This window comes from Brachyistius frenatus, unplaced genomic scaffold (genome assembly GCF_029030835.1).
Source record: "Brachyistius frenatus isolate BFR_SWC_R1_liver_20210118 unplaced genomic scaffold, ASM2903083v1 Contig_9, whole genome shotgun sequence".
In the NCBI taxonomy this organism is placed as follows: Eukaryota; Metazoa; Chordata; class Actinopteri; family Embiotocidae; genus Brachyistius; species Brachyistius frenatus.
In genome coordinates this window covers 3,567,476-3,595,000 of record NW_027210608.1, presented here as the reverse complement: position 1 = coordinate 3,595,000, position 27,525 = coordinate 3,567,476, and the positions used below count along the sequence as shown (strand labels likewise).

The following is a 27,525-nucleotide window of genomic DNA, read 5'->3' as shown; positions in this document are numbered from 1 at the left end:
ATCGACTTCAACATAGCGTTGCAAAATCACTGTTGAGGTAACGCAATTTTTGTATGATGTAACTTTAATGTCGCTGCTATTTGCCGGGAAAAACAGCACAGGAAACGAGGACGAGCATTTACCACATGCATGGCAAAGAATTAGTGCTGATATCTGGCTGGAAGCACCAGAGTTGGAGTTAATGAATGTGATTAGTCCCCAGTGTGTGTTCAGGGATTAGCACGCTGTCCACCAAGAGGAACCCATCTCATTTCAAGCCTCAGGGGGAGAGAGAGCAGAAAGCCTGCCTGAAAGTGTACAAGAGAAAGTGAGGATGAAAAATGAGAGACCGAGAGAGAGAAGAAGGGAGAGAGGGAGAAATCGGTACTGTTGGGAGAGGCTAGAAGCTTTTGGAAAACATCATGAGGTCGGATAACAACAGAAAATGCCCATTATGTGAGCAACCCTCTCTCTCTCTGTGTGTGTGTGTGTGTGTGTGTGTGTGTGTGTGTGTGTGTGTGTGTGTGTGTGTGTGTGTGTGTGTGTGTGTGTGTGTGTGTGTGTGTGTGTGTGTGTGTGTGTGTGTAACAGAGCTGGACAGAGATAGGAAGACAGTATTCAACAGTAAAGAGGGACGGTACCCGATACCCACCTTCTCTCCACAACACAGATCACATGCACTTCAAAAGAATTATTAACAAATAAAGCTGTTTGGGTTTTACAGCATTAGTATTTCACAAATCAGATATAGTCTTGTGCTTTTCTGCCGCGCTAACTCGCAACTCTTTTTTTTTGGAAAGGAAACAATTCTTAACTTTATAACTTGGAAAAAGAAAAAAAAAAAAGTGCTCGCTGCAGACTGATACTGAAAGTAGGGCTGAAAGAGAGCATGCGTGCCTCTCTGCTTGACAGATATGTCTCAACACTAGTTCTAACGAAAACCTGCAAGTCACATTCACGTTTCCTGTGGTGGTTCTCTATATTTCCTGTCAAGGACACCGTCATTGTCCAGCACAGACTAAGCCTGCGCAGTACATTGCATGTACTAAATGCTTGTCTCTTAGCAGGTGTGTGTGTGTGTTTGTTTAGTTTAGTCAGCACAATTCTTTTTGGCACCAATACGAGGAGATAAAAACACATTTGACGACTAATGGGTTTGTTTTGTGTAATTGGAACAAAACTCAGGAGGAGTCAAACACTTCTCCTTTCATTTGCTCAGAAGATAAAAGCACCGGTTAGTCAGGAAGCCTCGTCAGATAAACAGAACAACAAAGGATACAGATGGATGATAATGAAGTCTAAATCGATGCACATTAGTCCACAAAAGCCCAAATGATCTTATTCATTTTAGCCCCAGTGCATCATTGTTTTTACTACGGATGGGACAAAACAGTGCAGACAGTTAATATATAATCTGAGAATTAAAGAACCTCTAAAACTAATGCTCAGTTTTGGACAAACATCACGGACAAAGCCCCGAAAGCCCTTAAACCTCACTTTGGGAGCCACTTCTTTATGCTGCCTACAAGGTCAGCTGAGGCAGAGTGACAGAGGAAAAAGAAACACAAAACAACTCGACCACTGGTTATTAAGGGACTCGTCACAAAACAACGATGAGGATAGTAGACTGTAGCGTCACTCTGAACAGTACCGATCTGTTCCTGGGTTTTTTTTGTTTGTGTGCACGTGTGTGTCTCTGCTGAACAAACCTTAACAATCGCTCCCTGTCCACATCCACCAATCTGTAAACATGCACAATCACATCATGTCAAAATGAGATAAATCACAGCTTCACAATGGATAATTGCCCACCAGTGGCAAATGCCAACGTATGCGTCACAATTTAGATCACAGATTTTCTATGAAAGGGTCTCGGCGCATTGACCCGCTGGTCCATGACCGAGAATCTAACCCTAATCTACTGCAGCGCCGTCCTGCAGCCTTGTACACCTGCTCTATTCAAATTAATGAGCTCCATACCTTAAAACAATGCTGTTTGCTCTCACTCTTGATTTCTGCCCCGGTGCACTTCATTTTCTGCTTCAGAAACGTTCGACAAACCATCTTTACTGTACTCACCGTTTAAGAACATTCGACTGAAATATTTCATGGCGGCTAGACGAGAGGGATGAAGGTCCCTCGTCGTTAGACAAATGGCGCTACCAGTGATAAGCTACTTCCATTTACTATAATTGACAAAGGGATTAATAATGTAATACACCAAATAATACATTCTCGCCACAAACGAGGCGTGTCTGTCATCCATATGCAGTCAGCGGCACGATGTGGGCACCACACGAGTAGAAACACGAGACTGAATGTATCTGCCCTGTTGTACGGGGGCAGGAGCGCTTTTATCATCCAACTCCCGTTTAGTTTTCATTCTCCCATTCTTTGAAAACATTAAAAAAAACAATCAGCTTTCATTGCAAAGAACAGTTTGAACTGCACTTATTTTCAAGGGAAGAAATAAAGTGCCATATGATTAAGCATTCACTACAGCATTCATTATAATCACTTTTGTTAAAAAAAAATACTCTCATTTCTTTTTAAATGCTATTTAATGGTACGGTTTCACAGCCCTGTGTTGTCAACGGCCAACGATTAAAATATGGAGATGGTATGTGAAGGACATATTATATTAGTTCAAACTGTGACTTTTTTTAAAAAAAATTATGTCAAATTATGCTGAATTTTAAACATTACAGCCAGCTGCAGTATAACAGGAGCCCCGTAGATACTCTTTGAATTTCTATTGTTCAAAATCTCTGGTTTTATGTGACAATTTTACAAAAGAGAATAAAATCAGTCTTCACTCCAAAATGAGAGACGGAGGCGTCAGTGCAGCTGAACCCATGAGCACAATCTTCAAGGAAGAGATAAGAAGAGATAGACTCCTTCAAATCAACATCGGTAGCACTTTTGCATGACAAAAAAAACAAAAACTAACGTTTCCTGCCCTGAAAATATTTTTGGGTCATGCTGAGCTGGAAGAAACTCGAGCCACTAAAACAAAAGATTTAAAAAAAAAAAAAAATATATATATATATATATATATATATATATATATATATATATATATATATATAAGGGTAGACTTGAATAGGTTTCACTGAAATGTCAGTGGATAAATCCAACGACGTCCAGATTATATTTGGACGGACAGAAGCGGTGTGAGGAACTCAGTCTGGGATCATCCATGATTTAATAATCAGGGATCATCCATGATTTAATAATCAGTGATCATCCATGATTTAATAATCAGTGATCATCCATGATTTATTAATCAGGGATAATCCATGATTTATTAATCAGGGATCATCCATGATTTAATAATCAGTGATCATCCATGATTTAATAATCAGGATCATCCATGATTTAATAATCAGTGATCATCCATGATTTATTAATCAGGGATCATCCATGATTTATTAATCAGTGATCAATTCAAAACACACGGCACTGAAAACCCCGGTTTAGACATGGTCATTAGAAGAAGGGGGATATATTCAATGTTCAGCTCGCGTTGTGAACCTCGTGGTCGCTCACAGTCATTTCTTCATTTCTTCATTTCTTCAGACATCCAACAAACATTAACGGCAACTCAGCGGCGGTTTACTTTGAAATAAGTAGCCTCCTCGGCTAGCTTAAGTAACCCGAAATGCACTAAGTCAACTTCTGGTGTCGAGTCTGGATGACAAGAGCAGCCAGGTGAAAGAAAGCACGCCGTGAAACCATTTAAAAAAAAGTCCCGTTGTTTTTTTGTTTTTTTTAAACATTTGTACAGACGTCGAGGAGACTCGGAAGGTCTTGACAGATGTGGAAAAAGACGGCGGTGTTTTAACCGTTTTTTGTTTTGTTTTGTTTCGCGCGTTGCAACAATTAACCTTTCTTTGAGCGGCGTGGCAGCAGCCAGGAGAGGGAACCCGGTCCTAAAGGTTCACAGGGAGACATTATTCTCGATGAAACACAAAGTTTAGCATCTCACCTGAGACTTTCGCAGCGTCCGGGAGACGAGTCTGAACATTAATGAGCGGTCGGGACGAGCCGGGCGCGCGTGCTCCTCGTCGTCTGTCCGCGCTCGCGCTGCTCGGAGCGAGAACGCCCCTCCTCCGTCACTGTCACTCACACCCACGCGCCTTCCCTCGAGCGGGTTCGTTACTGTACTGAGTTTTACATTGAATGACCTCAGTATCTGGACCGAACCATTAACACTCCGGCAGGGGAGGGGGGGGGGGAAAAAGAAAAAAAGTCTGAACACGAGTCAAAGCAGACTCGTCTCAACACGCGGTTTGACGGTACTGTTTTTATTGCATGAATTGTAATAGCTGCAGAGAAACAACGTTTCAGAAGAGTACAGTTGGGTTGAAAGCCTTCCTGTAGTGAAGAGAAATGGCACGGCTATCTTGATACACCTTTCTCCACGTCTGTCGACCACAAGACCTGCTCTTATATACTGCATTTTAACCGTGGGTGAAGGGGGTGGAACCGTACTTTTTAACATTTTAACACCAAATATAACAGACTGATAGTGGACTCAAGTGTGCTTCACTGTCTTATCACATCATATTAACATTGCTCAATGGTGAGTAGCATTATGTAATAAAAGGTGGTGGTTATTGCTGTCTTACTTGTTTTGCTGTGGGTGAATCTCGCCAAATTTGGGAGAGAGACAACGAGGGAACTGCACTGTGCTTTGGTGTGTTACTCCCTCCAAGCGAGCACTCAGCCATGTAAGGGTTTGTACATGTGCAGCAGCCCATTAGGTTGAGACATGAGCTTATTATCAGTCAATCACAGAAAGAACGCAGCGATAAACCGTCCAAATGCAGTATACAAGACCCAACTCTGTGTGGATTAAGACTCGGAGCAACGACTCCATCTACAGGTTAGTTGTTGTACTGCAATGACAAAGGGGTGGGGGGGTGAGGGGGGCTGACAATGTTGACAATTTGAAGACTTGTTTGCTGCTGACAGTTAATAAATTGAAGGGGGGAAAAAAAAAAAAAAAAAACGGCTCCCTTTTAGAGTAAGACCAGCCACATATTAAAACTAAATTCTCACCATATGACTTGTAAAATAGTCTCTTAAATTTTTCAAAGTAACTTGGTCACTCAACTGTCACTGAGAAAAAAAGAATAAAAGGTGGTAATTTACTGTACCTGAATACACCTGTTTCCACCTCCCAACTTATCCCGTTTCAAATATAGGACTCAAAAGATATGGGCTCTAATGTTAATAATACATTTATCCATACTATGTTCATATAATTAATAAAAAAATAAATACATTTAACAAATACACGTGATTTTGTAGTTGGTAAAATACCAAAGAAACAGATTATCGCCCACAGTCATATTGTTGACACATTTCAAGTGTAGGATTTTTCAATAAAACCATTATCACCCCTCATTTCTTTCAACCTGTCGTCTTGTAGCCTCTTCATTGGTGTGGCTGGAGGAGAGATGGAGCTCCCTTCCAGACATCTATAGGGCTGTAATGCGAGCGCTGGCTCACTCAAGGCTAAATGTTAACACTGTAGCACACTCACAGAGAGCAACCAGGAGTAAAAGGAAGATGCTGATGATTTCTGTTGGCAATGGGACCCCAACCGACTCTTGGCTTTGGCCAAACAGCAGCGGGCTCAAGATGTGCATGTTTACATGACTTCAATCGGTATATCTTGTAAAAAGGTCATATGAAACAACTTCTTCTTACTTGTGTTTAACTTTTTTTTTCCTTATGTTTTTTTTTTTTTTTTTGTACAAATCATTGAATAACCTGTTGAGACATAACAAAACAGATTCAACCAACAGAAAAATCAACCAACAAAAAAATTCTCATGCATAAGTTATGTCCCACTGATTGCATCTGTAAGTGACCATCTTAAAAAAATCTGTGTACATGTTTGTCTGTTGTTCAACATAACATTTTTGTACATTTAAGCCATTTGCATTTTTTTTTTCTTGTTTTCTTTTTTTTTTTTTTTTTTTTTTGTTTGTTTTGTTGGATACAATTTTTGTTCCTAATTTCCAGCCAGCGGTTCCAGGTATTGCTCCAGAGTTGATTCCAGACACCCGGCCTGTCTCGTCCTGTACAGCAGGAGGTGCAAGAGGCGTGCTGTGTAGGCGCTGGCTGTGGGAAGGAAAACCGCTCCGTAAAAGAAGCTGTTGGGAAGCAAATGAGCATTTATTCTTCGTGATTTCAGTTCAGGTCCAAGAAATTAAACCCATTTCCGATAGCAATTCTTTCTTTTTTTTTTTGTTCTTTTTTTTCCTGCTAGAAATTGTCGCTTGTCATCCCGAAAAGTCTGACAGGCTTTGAAGATGTTTTTATACTACTAACAACCTCCCGAGGCTGGAGTCTGGCAGCAGAGGTGGGACAGGACAGTCAGTCAGTTGCAGACGAGGACGGGGGAAGGGAGGGGGCAAGCTAAGTTACCCCTATCTGCAGAGGTCCTCTTGTGTCGTGTCTCGCACATTTTTCCTCTTCTTGCTGTTGCCCTGGTGGTGAGGCTTGTTCATCGGATGACTTTTGGTGCTGGAGGAGGAGTTCTGCTGTCCGTGGTGGCCGCTCTTTTGGTTGGAACGAGAGATCCTGGCCTGGGGACCGAGCACAGAAACAATCAGGGATCCTGCAGGACGTCCTTGCGGTATACTACGTGTGTTTTACTTTATCAAGTATACGTCATAAGAAAATACCACAGCGTGTGCTACAGCAACCTGGAATAAAGCATGTCTACAGACTCCCTTTTACAAGGTGAGAAGCTATAACCTTCATGAGTAAGTGCTCACAAAAACATATGTAACTCGGGTGCTGATGTCGATCAAGCGACGCAACTTGGATTATTAACTCACCAAAGTTATATCTTCCCACATTAACTGTTCTGCACTCACAGTTTTGGAACTTTTCTATCGCACCCCGCAAGTGGTGCGTTCAATTACCAAATTCTATTTCTTTTTTCATCTTACGGTGAACTTCGCTCTGTCTGTGTATATTTGAGGTAAAGCTGAGCGCACCTTTCCTCCCTTGTTGCTTCCAGATGGAGTGCTGGTGGTGTGGCTCTGTGTTCGGTGATTACTGACCACAGCAGCCTTTTCTCTGTGGGTGCCGGTGCCCCGGCCAGACTGCTGCTTGGATGTCTTGCAGGGTGTGCCATCAGAGTCCTGGGGGAAACCAACCAAATGTTTGACTGAAGCAGTACTACCAAAATAACCACGTTTTCCTCAAGATGCTGTAATTAATACAGATAAACAGTAGTAGAATGCTGCGTGTTGCAGCAGGACTGACCGCATCGCTGGAGGTGGAAGTGGAGGACTTGGAGGACGGCGACAGCAGCGAGGAGGAGGGAGAGGAGCGCAGTGAAGGGGATGGAGAGGAGGAGTTAGAGGAGGTTTTGCTGCGAGGAGCCGACGGTAAAACCACAACGTCGTCGTCGTCGTCATCCGCAACGTTGTTGTTGCACTCATCGAGCTGCTGAGACTCAAACAGCGTGACGTCATTTCCTACAGGAAGCGCAGAAGGGACAAATATATGCGAATGAGTGAATTGGGAAAATAAGTCCGGCCCACAGCAGGCTGGATTGAAAATATTCTGACCTTTAGTGGGTCACATTTGTAGCAACAGACACGTTCAACAAATTGCTTCAACATACTGTTGAGTGGCAGATCATTCTGAGACGGGCTCCCCCAGTTCTTCCGGATCCATTCCCTGTATTCGTCCACTTCCTGAGTCACCCGGATTATTCGGCCAAGTATGCTGTGATGGGAAACAGGGTGAGGAACACCTGTTATAGTATTCTTTATACTGCAATCTGAATGCAAATGTACAAACACTAATCTGGACATTAAAGCAAAAGTTTTACACTGAATACTGCAAAAATATGACAGAGTGGTGATGAAGAATAAAATCTGTTCATCGTCCATCCTATAAAACTGTTCACTGACTATTTCTAGAATGAGCTCCTTACCTCTCCGTCTCATTGTTGGGGTAGTACTTGGCGATGGGTGACACAGCGTGGCTGAGCACCACGTAGGCGTAGTCAAACGCCTGCTTCACCTGCATGGCGCCGTATGAGCTCCGGCCAACATCGTTGTCTGTTGGACACAAGACACATGGTGACAACTGACAGACACGTGGCGTTCAGTACCCGGCAAGGCAATTCAAATATTTCCTCCTCCTACCTGGCTGTAGTGGGTCCTCAATGTAGAGCATGGAGGGCCTGTAACCGTCCATCATGCTCTTCTGGATCTCGTCTTTGGCAACGTAGCAACCTCCATCTTTTATCCTGATGCCTGTTTTCATGTAGTTGAAGTGGCGACCGTAGAGCTCGAAGAATTCAATGAGCAGAACGCCGATGTTGATGTTGGGACTACACACGTCCTCCCTGTAGTGAAGCTGCAAACAAGTGGATGTCAGAATTACTGTCAATAAGTGGAAATTTCCATTTAGGTGAAGACTTTTACTTATTATTTTCTTCTAAGATAACATAACAGCCTTTGTAATGTATAGAGTGCATCTCTGAGCGAAAAAGACGTGAGGAGGACAGAGTTTAAACTACAGGACCAACCTGCAGGAAGCTGACAGCCATGAGGAAGAGACTGTAGGAGCCGATTCCACCGGTAAAAACCTCATTGAGGTCCCTCTGCAGTAGGAACTGCTTCAGCACCAGGACCAAGTAAGGCAGTACAGGGTATTTCTGGAGGAAAAAAGGGAGACATAGGAAGAACACTGTAAGGAATACAATTTGATGTTAACAGCACCCTCTCAAAGAAGTGAAAAAGTCAAGGTAAACCACCTCAACTTTTTACACCTTGAATGTTTTAGTCCCACTTTCAATCAGATCAAATCTGGATGTATAACTTAAACAGCGCCTTTCTTCTGACATTCATTAGCATGCTAATTCATTGGGTTATTAAAATATTCACTCTGAACACACCACACAGAACTTTAACTGATATTTGGAGACATTTTTGAACCAAAACGACCTCCTGTAATGTTAAATGTGTGTTCAAATGTGCTGCTAAATGTTAAATGTTCGACTAAAAAAAACCCTCATGGGCGTATCAATAGATTATAGGGTCAGAGGTGGATCCCTGTGACAAAGACCAAGTCAGAGAAGTTGCAATCATTCTCAAACAATGTACACATTTGAAGGAGCACTAACGCTGGCTGCTGGCATTCATCATGGAGAATAGATGAAAAAGCTAAGAAAACAGGAAAGACGTGTGTGAAGGTTTAAACAAAAGCCCAAGTTGTACAAACTCTTAAGACAACAGCAGTGCGGAGTCCTGGCACTGCAAAACATACCTCTTTGAATTCCTTGATGAGCCGAGCAGCTTTAACGCCGCTCTTCACATTGAAGCTGATGTCCACTTTGACCTCAGTGAAGGAGTCCGTCAGTTTGATGATGGGAACCTGGGAACACAAAGGACACACTCAGAGAGGAAATCCCTGAACCCCAGACACAGTGCTAAAAGACATAAGCCTGCATCCATAATCTGCTTCAAGTGTAATGTAAGCCTGTGAATAACACACACATGCAATCAAACACAAACACTAATGCTTCACTAAAATCCCTGAGCAAAGATTTCAATAGCTTATCGGCTCCTTCAAATCCTGCACAAAAGTGAAACTGGAAACACAAAGAAAAAGCTTTAATCCAATCCTGAAACAACTCAAATGAAAGGAATAACCCATTATTTGACCACACTATTAAAAAAAAATTAAAAAAAATTAAAAAAATCACCAATCGGCAACTGGAGCTGGAGAGTAGTTTAAAAGTTTCAATACAAGGAAGACGATATACAAGATCCAAAGCAAAGAGTCAGCTCAAAGTTCATTGTGTAAAATAACCATATCACCTCAATCTAATAAGATTTACCAAACCACCTGAGGCCTAAACAAAGTTCTGAAGCTGTTTGTGTACATGCCTGTACACATGTCTGAGCATAGGGCAGGTATGCCACAGATGTCACAGCTGTTTTTATTCATGAGATTTAACAAACTGACATTGACAGATGTGAATACGACTGTAAACATGACTGATTAACAAAGAGAGCAATCTTTGCTGATTCTCATTCGTCATCTTTTTTGTCACAACTTGTGGAATCACATAGTGTGCACATTTCACCACTTGTTAAAATCCTTGCCAGAGACAATATTGCACGCAACCTACAAAATAACTTGGCTCTGAAGTTGAATAATAATCTATTTTGATTGATTGTGTTATTACATCTGATAGCAAAACAAGAACTGATGTGAGAAACTGATGCACCAACATAAATCATAGTTTTGTTAGTGCTTATTGATACCAAAAAAAGACAGAACATAAAGATATGACGTATTTCAACTATTATTTTATCATTACTTTTTGGGCTGAAATTAGTTACATTGCTTCCTGAGTTTCCGTTAAATGCAGTGAGGGAGGAACAGGGATGTTAATGATACTGCTGCTATTACTTGCACTGCTTATTGATCCAATACTGTAATGATATTCTTATTGGTTCTTTTTAAGAGAAAGAAAACAGATCATGTTCTGTGTATAAATTAACATTCCTGAGTAGCAAACTGTAGCAGAATTATTTCAAACAGGACTTTTCCTTTGACAGTGTTTTCACTGTGTAGTAGTTTAGCTGTTGCCCCCCCCCCCTCTCCCCCCACTTGAATTGTTAATCAATGTTTGTATAGTTTATTTGACTCCGAGTGTGGATACCAGGCTGTGAGCACACTGGAGCACCGACAGATGAACTTCAAGCTCCGCCAGCATGTGACGGAGCTTCGCTGAATGTTTCGACAGATTGCTCGTGTTTCAGCCCTTACACGAAAAAGACTTACAACACTTGTGGGCATGGAAAACCATCTGCTTTGAGTAAGCATACTTTTTAACGTTTATTCTCTGCTGTCACTAAGAGCACGTGGGTCTGTGTGTTTGCAGCTGACCCACGGCGGCCCCCCCTCCCTCCGCTCACTTAGAGGTTCAGACACACAGATTTCTATTCTGGACCGGGAAGAGCGAAAATAGACTGAACAGAAGTCTCAAACAGAAGCCCAGTTGGTGAGGTCAAATTTGCAGGATAACAAATATATAGCAGTAATAAATACGAAGTTGATTTCTTATAATTTCTCGAGTATCGAGAGCAGAACCATTGACGTCAGAGCTTATGGATACAGCGCTCTGTATCAAATTATTAGTATCAACTTTAGATAACCTAATCATACACGGGAAAAGAGTCTAAAATCCAAAACCTTTCAATCAAATTCACTGTTTAATAAGCTTGTATAAAAAAAAGAATGAATGTAATATAGTCTCTATATGTAGGTGTGGTCGTACCGTGGCCTTGTCCAAAACCTTGATGGAGTTCTCATCAGCAACGTTTCTCTTCCGGAGAGCCTCTTCTAGCGTCCAGAGAGGGAGCGTCTCCCACTTCCCAAAAACCACCAGGTCAATGTCACTGGAGAGAACATCGAGAGGTGTCACTTATGTCCGACATACAAGGTCACCACACAACCACACAAAGTACATGTGGAGGAGCATTTCTAGTTTTCTCACATCTTTTAGTCTACAGTTTAAAAGACAACAATATTGCAACATCAAACGTTACAGATATAAAGAAGAAAATATAAATGGTGCAAACTGGTCAACTACAAACTACTGGAACTGTATAAATATATAGCAGAGCAGCCATTTTTAAATAGGAGCTCAGTGCAGACAGATGGCTTTGCTTCCCTCTTGTGGAGGAGCAATGTGCAACTTCTGCCAGAGCTTCAGGAAGTCAGCCAATGTGTCAGCTGCACCACATGTTCATTACATACAGTTACACACAAGCAGCCATAAATAAGAGGAACACACGTATACATGCACAGTATTAATGATATGTACCGTGTAACTTAAACACAGACAAGTACTCAAAAAATGTTTCCAAAGTCTCTCTCTCACACACACACACACACACACACACACACACACACACACACACACACACACACACACACACACACACACACACACACACACACACACACACACACACACACACATAAAACCCACTGACGTTCAAGCATCCACACACAGCTTAGTCCTATTTAAATGCTCATTATGGTGTCAAGAGTACACTAATCCAGGTAACGTTTGTGTCTGTGTGTTGAGGTGGCAGTTAGTTGTTGTTTGTTGTTGTCCGTCGGCCTCTTTCACAATCAAGTTTTTAAAAGTTCCAGGATCAGCAGCGATCAGATTACAAACCACTTGATCCTCATAAAATAAAAAATAAAAATAAAAACACAGGCAAGACAAAACACTTTCTCCTTCAGTGAGTTAAGTATTTTGGAGAAAAGGCCAGTTTGGCAAAAGGTTACAAAAACAAGCATAATGTTTTAATCTGAAAGCCACACAGCTCACTCACCTTGTTGGCAGATAAAGACCAGTGCTGAAACTCCCAAACACTTGGACCTGGAGTTAAAGGACAGCCACAGTTACACGCATGCAGTATAGATATGCTTTGTTTTTGTGTGTGTGTGTGTGTGTGTGTGGGAGGGGGGGGAGGGGGGGGAGAGGAGAAGAAGAGAGTGTATTAATTCAAACAAATACACCTGAATATTTGTATCATCATCCTGTTTCTTTACCCTATTACACACTTTGATAGTTCTTTCTAACAGATTATGACATGGTCTCTATTCAGGACCAACCAAGCAAGGACCAAGGTAGCGTTCTCTGATTTTCCCACGCTACGCTTCACTACTGCAAAAACCTGTTCTTCAAGCTTCACAAATATTATCTATACAGAGCAAAACATAGTGCTGATTTATTACGAGCCCAAATGAAACACCGGCGTGGCACTGGAGTGAAAAGTAAGCAGCTTGTTATATTAGTATTCTCAAACCACTTCAGTTGCATTTCAAGTGATGCAGAAAACATTCTTAGTTTCATGGCACACTCGTGTGAAAATCAAAACTGGCAGGAGGTTTACACACAAATCTCTTAACCCGCACGCTATCGAAGGGACTGAAATATTTCCAAACCCTCCCTTTTAACCCCCCACAGAGCACTGCACAAATAGACTTAAGCCTTGACCCTCACTCTACTCCCTTAAACCTCCTCCACACATAACCCAGTAGTACAAACTCCCCGGTCTACAGCCCGGTCACATGTCCAGGGATAAGCTGATTGTGTCTGCGAATGAATGAAGTCCTGAGGACTTCTGTGAAGGATGAAGTAACAACAGGTGAGCTGGGGTTTGTCAAATCTTGGAATCTGTACTTGTGCTGTAAGTGTGATGGATCACTAGCAGGTCCAAACACATCTGAAATATGACGGAGATGCTTCACGAACTTGTGTTTTGGTTCAGATGATCCAGATAAAGTGCCATATATACCTGGCAAGATCACAGTTTGTTTTGGCGACAGACTGGTGTGTCTGGTGGACGTCGGCATCCGAGTTAATTTAATTAAACAAGCATCACACTGACTGGATGAGCACGCTGCACCTGATCACCCCACAGTGAAAAAAAGAATAAAGCTGGACAGGATTGGGACAGTTTTGTGCTCCTTAATTTAAGACCAGCTAAGCTCAGAGCAGACCCACTACAGAGCACACTGTTCTATCAGCAGGATCAACGTCAGTGGGCACAATAAAGTCTGAGGTGGTGCTGATAACATCACCCAAACAGAGCGCTGTCCCGCCGGGACATAACAGAAAACAAGAGGATGCTTTATGAAAGACTGAAGCTTTTAGCCATTAGCTTGATATAACGTACAGCCTGACTCATGCTGGATACTAACTGGGATAATTCAGAGTTGTAAATTACAGGGACCGCTGTGTGCAAGGTAGCTTGATAATAGTACTCAATTTCACTCACTGGTTATAATTCACCACCAATTTTCACTGTAATCTTTTGTTGCAAATATACCGGCTGAATATAAGACAACTGTGAAGTGGTGACATTACTTCAAGTCTTAAGCCTTTTAGCTGTGGTTGCACGAACACTGACCACGAGTTTACTTACAGAATAGCCCATTTGGATGTTTAAAACCAGCCTTTTTTACACGTACGCAAACACGTGGCGTTTCCTGTCGCTGGTTTTTATTCCTTTCTTTGAAAAGAAACTAACAACGGTGACTTTATATTAATGCATTACACCGTTTAGCAAAAATCAGGTCTATCACACGTCACTATCCAAATCAAACCAGAAAATAAGAAGGGGGGGAAAAAAAAGAGAAAGACATTGCAAACAGTCTGCGTGGTTGGGGGGTGATGTGTACCTCAGCACTGGGCCACAGGTCGTGGATGACTCCCTTGATTCTGTCCACCACCTCCAGCCTCATCTTCTCCTCCTCCGGCCGCGGGGAGATGTACTTGTAGAAGTCATTGATCTCCTCGTGTAACCTGTGGAGCACGGAGAACACAGCGCTGTCAGAAGAGTGAAAGGAAATACACAGACACACCAGGTCACAGTTGTTATCATTATGAATGAGATACAGCAGGTTCTTCTTATTCTTTCTAGCAGGTTGATGGTGCCAAGAATGACGACAGGGCGCTGATATTTAGCCACATCCTATGTGACACAAGTGACGACACAACCAGAGGTGCTCTCATTGGTTTGTTTCAGACTACGAGTCACACTGCCAGGACATCGCGAATATCTGTGTTCACTTTACATATTTACACACAAAACTTCACTCATAATCTGGGAGTTGTTTAAATGGCTCCATGTAAAGAAACAAACGTCATTATTTGAATAATACCGGTGGAGAAAATGACATTATGATAATAGTTTGTTAAGCACTGTTTGTACTAAGCAGGCAGAAGGTATGAATTTATGTAACAGCATAATGAAAAGCAGGGTGTTGCCAAAACATATAACTTCACCTTGGCAAATAAAAGTCTCAAGAATTACTCAAGGACTTCTGTAAAAATGATCCACTGCATGTAAGTGCAGGAGGAGCTACGCTCATCAGCAAATCCATTAGAGGGAATATCAGTTTGACTGACACGCTGTCATAATGGTATGAAATTATGAGCTGTCTATCTGAAGTCTGTGTGTGAACTTTTCTCAATTGCTACAGGTCAGTTTTTGCAACAGAAAGGAGCCTTCCTTCACATATCTATGGTAATCAGCTGTACTGATGGATTGTGAAGTTAATCATTACTGAAATTAAAGGGAGCCACTTGCCCTACACAGACAGTGAAAGAGAGAGCAAGGATTGAATCGTCCCAAGCATTCAAAACAAACCATTTCTCTTTTGGTAAACTGTAGTGCAGATTAAAAACAAAACAGGAACCCTGCTGTGTCCCACGCAGCATGTCAGTAAAATAATTGTAAAAAAAACTGTCCTCTGTAAGGGCATGCGAAGCAAGGGTACCGCATTCGTCCTTGGATCATGTCACTCTGCACACATGCACTGACCTTTTCACTGACCCACTTTGTCTACATGCACATAAATGCAGGGACAAATCTTTGTGGACAGACAAATAAGACCACAAACATGCAGGCACACACACGTACACACACACAGCCATGAAGACCCAGATTAGGCCAGGAACAGACTCACTCCTCTTGGCACATGGTCGAGGCAGAGGGAGGAAAAGTGTCATTCTGCTTTTGTTAATAAGGTAAGGCGACAAAGCAAAGCAGAGAGCTTGACAAGAAAACCCCCAGCAGCTACCAACACAGACTGAGACCCCACAGAGCACTGTGTGTGTCTGCTGTCTGGGGTTTATGTAACAAGCTCTCTTCACCTGACAACAGTCCAAACTGACTGGGTTTCACCTCCTTTGTTTTGTGGGTCTGAGACACCCAGCCGAACAGAAGCCAGCGGTCCAGAGCTGCCCACCAATCAGGGAATATCCCTGCAGAGCAGGACTATCGTCTCTTTCGTAAAATGGCATCATGGTGACCTTCAGAGAAAAAAAAACTAACCCCCCAAGTTGCTGGACATAAAAAGTTTGAATGTGTGCATACTTTCAACACTTCAAATAAACAACACAGAACAGCATGTTCATCACAACTCACGACTCATCACAAACAAGTTACCAAAGCATATTTTCCCCGTCTCAACTATTGTTGATTCTCATTCTGGATTAATTGCCCCTACTATTTTGCTGATACATAATTTTGTCTATACAATGCCAGAAAAGGATGAACAGCCTAAATTGATCACATGAAACATAAAAGGAGCAAATCCTGACATTTGAGAGGCTTGAACAAGGTAATGGGCAGCATTTAGCTTGAAAAGTGACCTAAACAGATAATTTATCAAAATAGTTGATGATTAATTCAAAGATCAAGCAAAGATCATTTCTGACAGCCTGGTATCACCAGAACAAAATCCACTTTGTGAATATAGGAGTGTGTCCGCGTTCCATTGAGGATTGCTTTTGGTCGCTGTGTCCTAAAAGGCGTCGACCTCAGACTACTATTGAAACTATAGGAGCAGCATTTAACCAATCGGCATTGACCGCCATTTAATGTATGCTGAGGTCCAAAACTCACCAAGCTGTAAACAACAGGGAGTGCAATGTTGATCAATGACCATTGCAGACTCAAAAAAAAAAAAAAATCCTTTTAGGCATTGTCCTTGATCCATAATCTGTTCCTCGATATCTGCTAGCATTGATATAACTGTTTATATTGCTTCATCTAGTTTTACCACCACCGTCATTGTTGGAACAAAATTTTAAATCACAGCCTGATTTCGACATCATCGCACTTAGCCAACCCCACCGGTCCCGGATTAGTCCGTCCGTCAGAGTGCAACACGGTTTCCAGACTATAATCGCAGTAAAAACTGTAGCTACGGTGAACAGGGGGGTGGAGCCAGGCTACATTTCTGACAGATGACCCTGGATTCTTGGGGTTTACCGAGATCGAGCTCATACTGTGATGACTCGAGACTTTAATGTCTTCAATGCATTGCTATTGATGGGCAAATGTTGCCTAACTGCCTGCTCACAAGTCTACATTTCGCAAAGTCAAGGGGTTCCTTAAAAAGCAAATGAATGGAAAACTGAAAAACTTTAAGCAGGGCTGCCTGGAAACAGCCGGGCCATGGCAACACAAGATCCCCGTGTAGCGTAGCGAATCTTTCTCCCCGTACAAGCAAGTTGATATGTCACACAGACACATCCATTAACTGGAAAGGCTGTTTTATCTTGTGCAAATCTTCAGACCACTGACCGTAAGTACAGAAGTAAACTGAACTGAATGACATGATCTTTATTTGACACTTTCTCTGTTAACATCAAGATACACGGCCTCTGGAAACAGAACGTTTTGGGTGTTCTACGTCACAACCTGCGTGGAGCAGTTCGCCCAGCTTGACATGGGGCTTGCACCTTGTTGATGGGGTAACCAACACTCGTTTCTTTATCATAAACACAAAAAAAAAATTGGGTGTAACAGGTTAAATAAATGTAACAAAATACCAAACCGACACTACGCACAATCTATTTATTTTTTTGTCAGGGAAGAGAAGACCGATAGCTTCTGTTTCCAGTTGTAGCCCCTCCTCCAACATGGCAGCCACTCTAATTTTTAAATGACTAATCTATTTTCCCCGTGTGCACTGCAGAGACACGAGCCTCCGTTCACACACGTTAAGTTTCATTTAAGGGTAAAAGAAACTCAGCAGATACAGCCTGCATTGCAAAAACAATAGTTTTCGTTTCACAGTAAAGACAACACAACTCTGCGGCTCCAGTCTGTCATTACAACACCTCAGCCCAGAGTCTGCACTAGTTCCAGTTCATCCAATCTGTAATTAAACTGAGGGATTTGGGGGTCTGTGCAGTATCACCTCAATGGTCAAACGTGTTTTCAAACATCAATAAGCATCAAGGTAAAAGAGGCTCTATTTCTGTCGTGATTATTTATCAAAAGAGCGTAAAGCTGACATTACTACTATGTGAACACATTTTCATCCCACAACAACATCAGTAGGTTTCATTTCACAGCAAACAGGCCACTACTGCTCCCTTGTCATCATGTGACCGGAGCAACCATAGAAAAATCACATCTCATGCCCCACCTCGGTGGATCAAATTACATCTCAGTCCTGCAGCCTGGGTTGAGAGCACATGGAGCCTTGGCACTGCTTATCAGATAATCCCACTTGCCTATATCATAGAAATGTTATGTAATCTTGTGGAACAGATTTCCAGAGAGCCGAGATCTCCCAGAGGAGAAAAGAAACGTACCTCTGTTCTTCAGCAGTTCTTTCTAACATTTCCCTCTGCAAATACCTGTGGCTGCCTGCAATGTTAGTGCTCTTTGATTTAAATCTAGTCTTGTTTTGGAGCTGTGTGGTATTTGTTCTGTAAAGGTGACTAAAATATGAATGATGGGTAGTGAGGAAAGTGGCTGAACGGTTGCTATGGAGCAAAAAATAAGTGCTGAATTTCCCCCTGATGACAAAGCTAGATTGTTGGTGTTGATCTGATGACAAACAGAACTGTGGTTTCATTTGTTTAGTCTACAAATCATCAAAAAAACTATGGAAAAGTCAGTCACAATTTCACAGTCAAAGGTGATATATATATATATGCATATATATGTATGTATATATATATATATATGCATATATATGTATGTATGTATGTATGTATGTATGTATGTGTATATGTAACAACTGCTAATCGGGCTCTAATGATTGGACAATGAAAGGCAGCAAATCCTCATTAAAAAGTGACTCACATTTAATCCACAATGAAATCCCAATTAATATTCTGTGAATTGACTAATCCATTAATCGCTGCAGTTCAACGTCAATTTCTATGGTGCAGAAACTGACACTAGTGTGACGTGTAGGTGTCATGCACTACACTACAGTAATATTTACTATAGGTAGATGACAACATATTCAGCTCATTATTGAGCTGAATTGAGAAATGAAACTGTGTCCTGGAACTTACAGGTAGAGCTGCATTCAGTTCATACTGCTCACCCAGCTCTGCACCAATCAGCACACAGTCTGTCTGTCCGCTGCGATCGCAGCAACACCGCCGCTCCCTCACATTCACTCTCCTGACCAGCTCCCTCCCTCTCTCTGTCTCTGTACAACTGCACCACTTTACCCAGGGCTGAATTCAAGTTTCAATTTATGATGCTAAAATACCCCAAAACTCAAATAATGCTGCATTTAGGGGAGCTGAGAATATATGTTTCGAGTGTTTGTTAGTAGGCAAATGTCTGCATGCTCTGCTGTCGGTGTGGACTGGTGGGTGGGGAGGTGGGGGGTGTCACGATGCCCGACTCCCATTGTGATGGCTGTCAGCTATGAGCGATGAATGATGCCATCATCCATCAGCCCAACCCTACACCACTGCAACCTTTGCTTTTAATGCAGATCATAATGTTTTTATAACACAAATATTACTTTACAATGAGCAACAGTAGGACCCTCAATATCCCTACGGGGCTTCTGCAGGACAGGGGGCATAATTCAGCCTTTGGGCTGAAATGTGAGGAAGCAAAAAATGTATCAACAGAGCAAAGAATGAAGAAAGGCTAAACAAAGAGTGAAAAACAAACAAATGAAAAGGTTGCGAGGCAGACACACATGTAAGGTGAAACAGAAAAATGAAGGAGGAGAGGCTGCATTGGGTGTGGTGCTGAAATGCCTTCATGTGAATGAGAGCCATCTGTTAAACTGGGCAGAATGAAGGAAAAAGAGGCTATTGTCGCTTCACGCTGAGCACTACTTACAGGCTGTTCAGATACTTTGGCACTACGGTACAATCGAGGCCTGGGGCACAGCTTTACAATTTAATACCTAATAACAGCATAAACACTCAACATTCATGTGCCCAGAAACACCTGCCTGAAAATGTGATTGCTGACGGCAGCAGTGTTCTGGCGCTACGCATTAGATCAGGCTGGTGGTGATGAAAAAGTTGTGACCATAGTTATTGCTATATTTTACCCAGAAACATCATGACCCTCTCTTCACAAAGGCTTGAAATTTTGAGTCTCGCCAACCTTCGCGACAAAAGGTTGCGTGTCCTGCGGTAGCGATGTTACGCGACACCACTGTGTCTACAGAACCACCACATTCAACAGGAGCGGCTCCGGGTCGAACCGGGAGGCCAGGAAGCAAACAAGTCGCGTCGCACGCGGCTTTTGAAAATGAGGACGACCGCAAACAGAAGCAGAGGTGTCGAGTGTCTCCCAGATAGCAGATTCATTAATGTTTCATCAATGAACTGATCTGGGGTGTGAAGTGTTGGCCACTGGGACAAAACAGCTCCAGTTACCCAGAGGCCCACATACTGCTGACTGCTAGTGACATACTGGATTATGGCAGAAAAGTAATTATTTACACTTTGAAATAATTCTTTGCCGATTGCCTAATCTTTCTCTGACTAACTTTGTGTCAACTCCAGCTGATCTGGACCCATGTAGAAACCTGTGTTGGCAACGTGTAAATGAATGACTTTGATTCATATTTGTTGATAGATTTGTCACCAGTGTACTGTGCTCCCCTTCCCGAGCGACTTGTTGCGCAGCTTGCTGCTTTCAACAAGTAGCTTGACATCAGAAAATGAGGAGTGTCTTGTGGTTTTACAACAGTTTCAACGTAGCTTTCCAAAGTTCTGGCAAAAGCAGTGGCGTGTGAAGCATGTCCAGGCCCGAGTAGGTCTGCGCTGTTTGCTGAGCAGCAAGTGTGAGAATTAAGAAAAGTAACAATTTGATGCAAAGTGTCTGAGCCTGACAAGACACCAGCACTATATGGTCTTTTTGTTTACCTCTCTTTATAATAAATATCAATACAAATGGGAAAAACAAACAAACATATACGTCATATAAATTATTGCAACTGTCACTTTCAATTTTCAAATAAACTATTTGACTATTTATTGTTAATTTAGTCTTTCAAGTTTCGTGATTTATGCGACAACGGACAACGCAGTATTTCGTATATATTTATAAACCTAAATATATATTACATACTGTATGTATGCATGTACATTCTGATACGGACAACAAAGGGAAGCTGTCAAAGCCCGTCTTTCTGTACGCAAGCTCAGAAGGTCACAGTCCAACACCAACCTGTGAAAAAAGCAACATGCGTGCTGACTGCATCAGTCTGGAGCACAGGAAGCGTTTCCATTGGACAGGAAGAGGGGAAAAAGAAAAACACATTCCTGACTACACATGGGAAGCCGAGTTATGGACAGCTGCCCGCACGTGCTGTTCAGAGGGGGCTTGTTTCACCTACAGTCCACGGGACCAGCGTGGAGGCTTCTGCCTCTCCGAGCTCACATCCTTTGGCCGAGAGCCAGCCGGTGAGCGGGGAAAGAGAGAGGAGACTGTGACATACATGTCAAAGCCGGTGGAAGCCGGATAAACCGCAGTTCTAATAATGGAGCTTCAGTCACAGAGGGGCTATCTGTGTGGCAGTGCCGGGTGTCTTAGATCTCTAAAAGACAGCGGCAACGAATAGCAATAAACCCACGAGCCAGGGCGACTCATCAGTGCGTGATTAACCACGCATTTCATTAGCTTGCAAGTGATGTTCCGCTTCACCACTCGAAACCAGCTGCCGACGCCAGGCTGCACTAAAATTAATCAAGTTCACGTTTCTCTCGGTTAATTTGGGGCCTGGGTAGTAAATTGCTTTGTACGAATGAGACACAGACTACATGTGAATGCCTGAAACGTGCAGAAGCTCAGGCCTCTGTAGTCACAGACAGAACCGTATCTCTGTAAACAGCCGCATCAGTCGGCCAGCGCTGGCTCACTGAAAGTAATTTGCCAATGCCGCAGATGAAATTATGCACCGCTAATTTGGTGATTAACACAGAGCATACAAACTCTTTGACTATAGAAGCATCCTGCTGGTTACCTACTGAAAAGCTTTCAGGGTGAAGCAGCCATAGTGGCTAAAGCAGACCAACGTGGGCTATTGGAAAAGCTCCACTGGCAAACAAAGCAAGAGATGTGAAGACAAGAGAGTAATCAATCTTTTACACAAGAAGTGTGCATGACAGCAAGACTAGCTGGCTAGCCTATTTTATTTGACTAATTAGTCTTGTTCCACACCAACTCAGCTATTTTCTCATGTCCTTGGTAATTCACACATTTCTCTAAATGTGTTGTCACTCAAAAAGTATTGTGACACTAGCTAACTTTTAACTAACATGACAGAAAACAAAACAACAGGATATTTGCGCTGAGGCTTATTTTACTAGTACAAAAAAAAAAAAAAGCGTATCAAACTACATAAAATGCTAGTTTTCACCAGTGCAGACACTATTTTGAGGAAACCTCTTTGAAGATCAACTCTGTGAAGGCAGTTTTCTATCAGCAGAAATCCATGTGAACAACTTCAATAAAGTCTAAGTCGAGGTGAAGACCTAATTTCATTTCATCTAGGTGTCCCGAGCAAACCCAGTTACAGCACAGATTAAATTCAGATCAAATGAAATTGGTATCATCAGCACTTCCAAAAATGCCTCTGGACTACTTGCATTGGCTCCGACCCCCACGCATCAAACCACAATAACTCAGTTTGTGTCTCTCCAAGTGAGCTGTGAAGGATTGTTCTCAAATTAATCACAGAGTTACAGTTGATGTTACACTCATAAAGTAGCATGACTGTTTCGGGCTGGTACCGGCCGCTCGTACGGACACGCAATCAGAGCCATCTAGTAAATCAACCAATAATTTTGAATTCATTCTCGAACAATGTCTCTTTGTCATCAAATGACTGGAACTTTGGAATACTGCATCTTGCCTACACAATAAAAACCCACAACACAACAGCAGATCAGAGCCCAGTTCAACAGCACACAAACAGGCCACGGCTCTCCCAGGCTACACCGACGTCCTGTAGATTGGCCTCTGCAACCAATCTACATAGCTGCTCTACACGACTAGAAAACGAGGTGGAAACACTCCCTTCGAGCTCTCGATGTGATTGGACAGACAAAGAAGGGGCACGGGTTTCTCTCAAGAGGGTTGGCTTTGCTTTGGGGAAGTGAGGCCGTGTGGAGTATGTAAACACGGATCACAGCCCGTCATGAGGCGGGCTGCTTGCTTGGAGCGTCTCGGTTCCAGAAAGAGTGGAGGACGTCAAACACAAATAAGCACATGCCTCTGCCTCTGCAGCCAACCCACATGGCCAAATATAGCGTACAGACAGTCCTGTGGAAAAATGCACATGAACTTACTCCCATATTCACCCTTTTTGCGATTTGCAAATTCCAAATGCAACAATGATTCTCAAGTTTACGTATGCCTGCTCCCAAAGTCACTCACCCTGACTGCCCTGCATCCAAATATATGACAGCACAGAGAACAAGCAGAAATGGGGGGGGGAAAAAAAAAAAAAAAAAAAAAAAAAAAGGTCAGGTCACATGAGTTTCGAAATATCATTTCATCAATTTCTCCATGACAGACCAAATAATCATCTCTTACCAGCCTGTCACAACACACCTTAGTGCTCACATCATAGCTTAGGCAACAGTATTATAGACAAGCCAGCAGCTCTTTATCTCACCAGCTGCGGTATTTAACATAAATACCAACAGCAGTCCTGTCATAAGACTACATTCCTTCTTTTCCAGTCTTGCTGTTCGCCATTGTGTAAAGCTGCAGATCTGGAAATCAACAGACCAAAGGCACCTGAGAAGTGTAATATATACAGTACACTCACTCCCTGATTTTACAGCACCCGAAGGTACGGCTGAATCCCTCTCCTAATTCATCCTTTGACACTTTGTGGCCAAGCTGTAATCTCAGGAGTGAGATGGAGGAAAAGTGGAGGATTTAGAAGCTGTGGTGGATTGTGATAAGTGTTAAAGTCTGTTTAAGCAAGAGGCAATCAGGCAAGATATTGGTGATCAAGAACACTCTGTTTAATGCTATCATCCATAATGGCTTGGCTTATTGCAGAAACTGATTATATTCCATTTATCTGACTGAGGATGTTGTATAAGTGCTAATACCATCACTCTTCTATAAATCTCACTCCCAAGCAGCAAAACACATTATGAGAGGAGATTTAACAGTGGAATGAACGTAACTCAACAAAGGCAGCTTTTACATTCACGTATACTGTCGGTGTACACGTGCATTTTGAAATACATTTTCCTGTAATGCCTTACAGCGTGCTGAAATAGTGATTTCCCAGAGTTTGGTGAGACAGAGGGCCCTCAGTGGTGGTGAGTGTGATCAAGGCTCTCAGATTCAGGTTCTGGTATTAGCAGAGCTAATCACTGAGGAATGTCCTTATGCAAACACAGAGCTCCAATATTACTATAAATGAGGATCAGCCAAAGACTGAGCTTCACACTCTGGTGTTCTGCTTGTCTACACATGTTGAACAGAAAGGGTTAGGAAAAGAGGCAGATCTCTGGCCCTGAAAAGTCTTTAAAAATAAAAAAAAGAGCCCCGCCCATCAAAATAAATCTCAGTTAAAAAAAAAACATCTCTCAACTTGGCATTAACTTCAACACTTTCACTGCTTTCACAATTAAGGTCTCTGCCTGGCTTGTTGGATTTGGTAGAGATCTCAGGAGCAATCCCTGATCTGGTTCAGCATGGGTGGTTGCTGTACTTCACCAAAACCTTTTGAGCCCCTGTAGGTGTGAGAGGGGACTACGAACTAAACTTTTAGCAGTTCACCATGTTTCATTAACAGCGTATGTTTTTTTTTTTTTTGTAGAAGTCGTCTACAGAAAAAATGGTTTTAAACTTGTATGCTGTAATGCTACGAGTGGCCGCTGGGAACACGAGTCAACATGGTCAACAGCAACACGCACTGACAACTTCAAACAAAAAACAAAGAGTCAGCACATCCTCAAACTAATCTTGAGATGCATGCTGATTCCACGCCGTAATCGTGTAATTATTAACTTCATTATCTTTATATGTATTGTTTCACATTCAATTTGCCGGCGGTGTCGTGATTAAGTTCTTTACAAGTGTCCCTTGAACTGAGTGTTTACAATACACAACATCTGGCGTATACATTATTCTAAATAAATCTGACTTTTGGTCATTGAGAACATACAGACTTTGGCTCACAATGTTGTATTGAAAAGAAGTTCATCCTCTTTGGCAAACACAGGAAGTGACTTCCTCTGGATTACAGCCAGCCTAATGTGCCAGGGTTAAAGGTCCAGCGAAGCAGCCCGCATCTAGTAAAAGTGTGACACTTGTTTGTGGTGTCCTGACAGCCTCCTCAGTGCTCTGCCCATTTAAGCCATTTGTTGGTGACTCACATGAACTGTAACAGTATTAGCAATCTGCTTAAATGTGCCTTATAATCTTCATTTATGTTACATTTGGTTTGAAAACACCATAATGTTTGCCAGCCAAGCCTGAAGGGGTGCTACTATATTCTTCTTATACATTATTAAGAGAAATTATCTGTTTAGTAGTAAGACAAACTAAATAGTTAAATCTCCTGAATGTTAAAGGGTTTGCTTTAACTTGTGTTTATCCCTGTATTTTGTAAAGTGCATTTTATGAAAAGTTACCTGGAATACAAGTGTTGGAGCAAACAATTCACCATTAACCTCTGAAATGGTCTCAGCCAAACACTTCTCCTCACTTTGGTTTCCCTTTTGAGGTGTGAGATCTCTCGAAGTCCTTTCGTTAGCTTTGGTTGGTGGCTGAATTAAAAATGACCGGCGCCATAAACTTGCTGTGTAAAAATGTCATGTTGTTAAATGAGTGTGATCAGTGGATGGAGAGGGGGATTTTTGGTGCGAGGTTACCCAACTGTCAATGTAATGGGTGGAGGAGACAGCCTGGGTGGGGTGAGACGGACAACCTCCGTCATCTCCTTGTCATGTCAAGAGTTGCACTCTTTAAAACTGGTCAAGTAACAGCAAGTTGTGTCCTAGTTTACACTGGGTGGCTCCAAACGTGCTCAGCCTCCCTCTTGTGTGTGTGTGTGTGTGTGGGGGGGGGGGGACCCCTGCTGTGGGGTCTACTGTGTGCCAGCTGCAGTAAAAATGTGAATCGAGGGTTTCCTCCGTGGGTGTGATCTAAACAACTTTAATAAACTCTCTCTTACCCGACTATTCCCTCCGAGTAGTTCCTGTCTTTCCATGGCGTGCCCGTGTAAGCGCCATAAACTCCCATGTTGGAGCCGCTGCCACTGTTCAAGAGGCTGGCATTGAATCCGAAAGTGCTGGCTTTGTTGTCTCTTTTTCTTTTGTTGGGGTGTCCGTCCGTGAGTCCCCTCCACAGCACGGCGACCCCGCCGCCCTGCTGCTGCTGCCCCCCTCCGCCGACACCGCCCCTGCCAGGGGCTCGGTTGTTGTGGTTGCTGTTGGTTTCCAGCGGCAGAAAGTCCCGCTGTTCCATGAATTCTCCGTTCCCCGTGGAGGCCGACATGCCCCGCGTCTTGGCTTCGCCGCTGCCGGCGTCCCCGTCCGGCGCCCCGTCCCCTCCGGTGAGGACGACCCCCGGCGCCCCGTTCGCCTTCAGGCTCGACGTGTTCTGAAATCCGGCGGCGCAGCTGTTATTGACGTGCAAATACCCGAGCCCTTGCGTCGTCTCCCAAATCTGCATCCACAGGTTGTTGGCGGGTCCGCGTTGTTCTGGTTGAAACCAGGCGATTCTCGGATCCATCAAACCCCCCCACCCCGCCACCGAGCGACGCTCAAGCTCGTGTGCTAGCAGCTAGCCAGGTCGCTAAGCTAACGCTAGCTCGCCTGCGGTAGCCTCGTTGTAGCCGCCGCTGCTAGCTCGGAGAGGTTTTCTGTCCCCGGTTAAAAACACGGTCCTCCGCGGGGACGACACGCACGCTCACACGCGACAAACGTCAGCCGCATTCATCCGCGGGGAAATAAGACCCCCCCCCCCCCCAAAAAAAAAAAAAAGAAGAAGAAGAAGCGGCGGGTGAAGTAATTTAAAAAAAAAATTTAAAAAAATAAAAAACAAGCCCCGGTAGCTTGAAGCCGAAGTAGCGGGTAGACAGGAACGTGCTGCCGTTGCTCGTCTCCGACCCTCTCCGACTGATCGTGGGTCCGTCAATGGCGGAGCGTAGGGGGAGACTGCGCGTGCGCGGAGCGAGTGAAAGGAAAAGGAAAAAAAAAAAAAAAAAAGAGGGAGGGGGAGGGGGGAGGAGGAGAGGGGGGGGGGCGTTGTTACGCAACAGACAATTAGTTTTTGTTACATAACAAGATTTGATTTATTATTCCCATCAAGGTGTAATGACACGGTAAGCACATGTATAAAAAGGGGTAAAACCCCGGTTTAGTTTTCGGCTCGGTGCTGCTCTCGTTAAACGACGCGGATTTTGCGGTGAGAGGATAATCACTTGAATGGGGATCTGAAAGTAAACTCGCGTTAAAGTAGTTTTTTTTTACGATAGGAGACGGTAATAAAAGAATAAACAACCACAACGCTGATATTCATTTTTGATTAGTGCTGGAGAGAAAACCATTTCCAATATCAATTCATCAGTTTATCATTTTCTCAGTTAATCTATTAACGATTTAAAAACAATATATTAAGTTCCAATTTGTGGATTTCTAACATTCACGCAAGGTAATATTATTTAATTTCAGAGGCTGGAAACCCAACATTGTTTTGA

General features: G+C 42.9%; 2 protein-coding genes and 1 long non-coding RNA gene across 5 annotated transcripts in view; 1 reads left to right on the top strand and 2 right to left on the bottom strand.

Moving 5' to 3' along the window:
* adcy7 (adenylate cyclase 7) overlaps positions 1-4,182 on the bottom strand; it is a 55,019-nt gene extending 50,837 nt beyond the window's left edge. For all 3 annotated transcript variants that reach the window (XM_069690388.1, XM_069690391.1, XM_069690390.1), the window contains exon 1: positions 3,968-4,182. The gene's annotated coding sequence lies outside the window, so the exon portion shown is untranslated. The remainder of the gene's footprint in view (positions 1-3,967) is intronic.
* The window catches only part of LOC138616241 (uncharacterized), a 104,040-nt gene that overhangs the window by 22,764 nt on the left and 53,751 nt on the right, over positions 1-27,525 (top strand). The window lies entirely within an intron of this gene.
* On the bottom strand, positions 4,271-26,949 carry tent4b (terminal nucleotidyltransferase 4B). The gene is made up of 12 exons (XM_069690397.1): positions 25,999-26,949; positions 14,236-14,359; positions 12,381-12,427; positions 11,312-11,432; positions 9,289-9,396; positions 8,549-8,677; positions 8,163-8,376; positions 7,949-8,075; positions 7,634-7,737; positions 7,270-7,484; positions 6,999-7,145; positions 4,271-6,581 (listed from the first exon to the last, which is right to left on the bottom strand). Exons 1-12 carry the CDS (start codon positions 26,556-26,558, stop codon positions 6,423-6,425), a joined length of 2,055 nt encoding a protein of 684 aa, XP_069546498.1. The 5' UTR covers positions 26,559-26,949; the 3' UTR covers positions 4,271-6,422.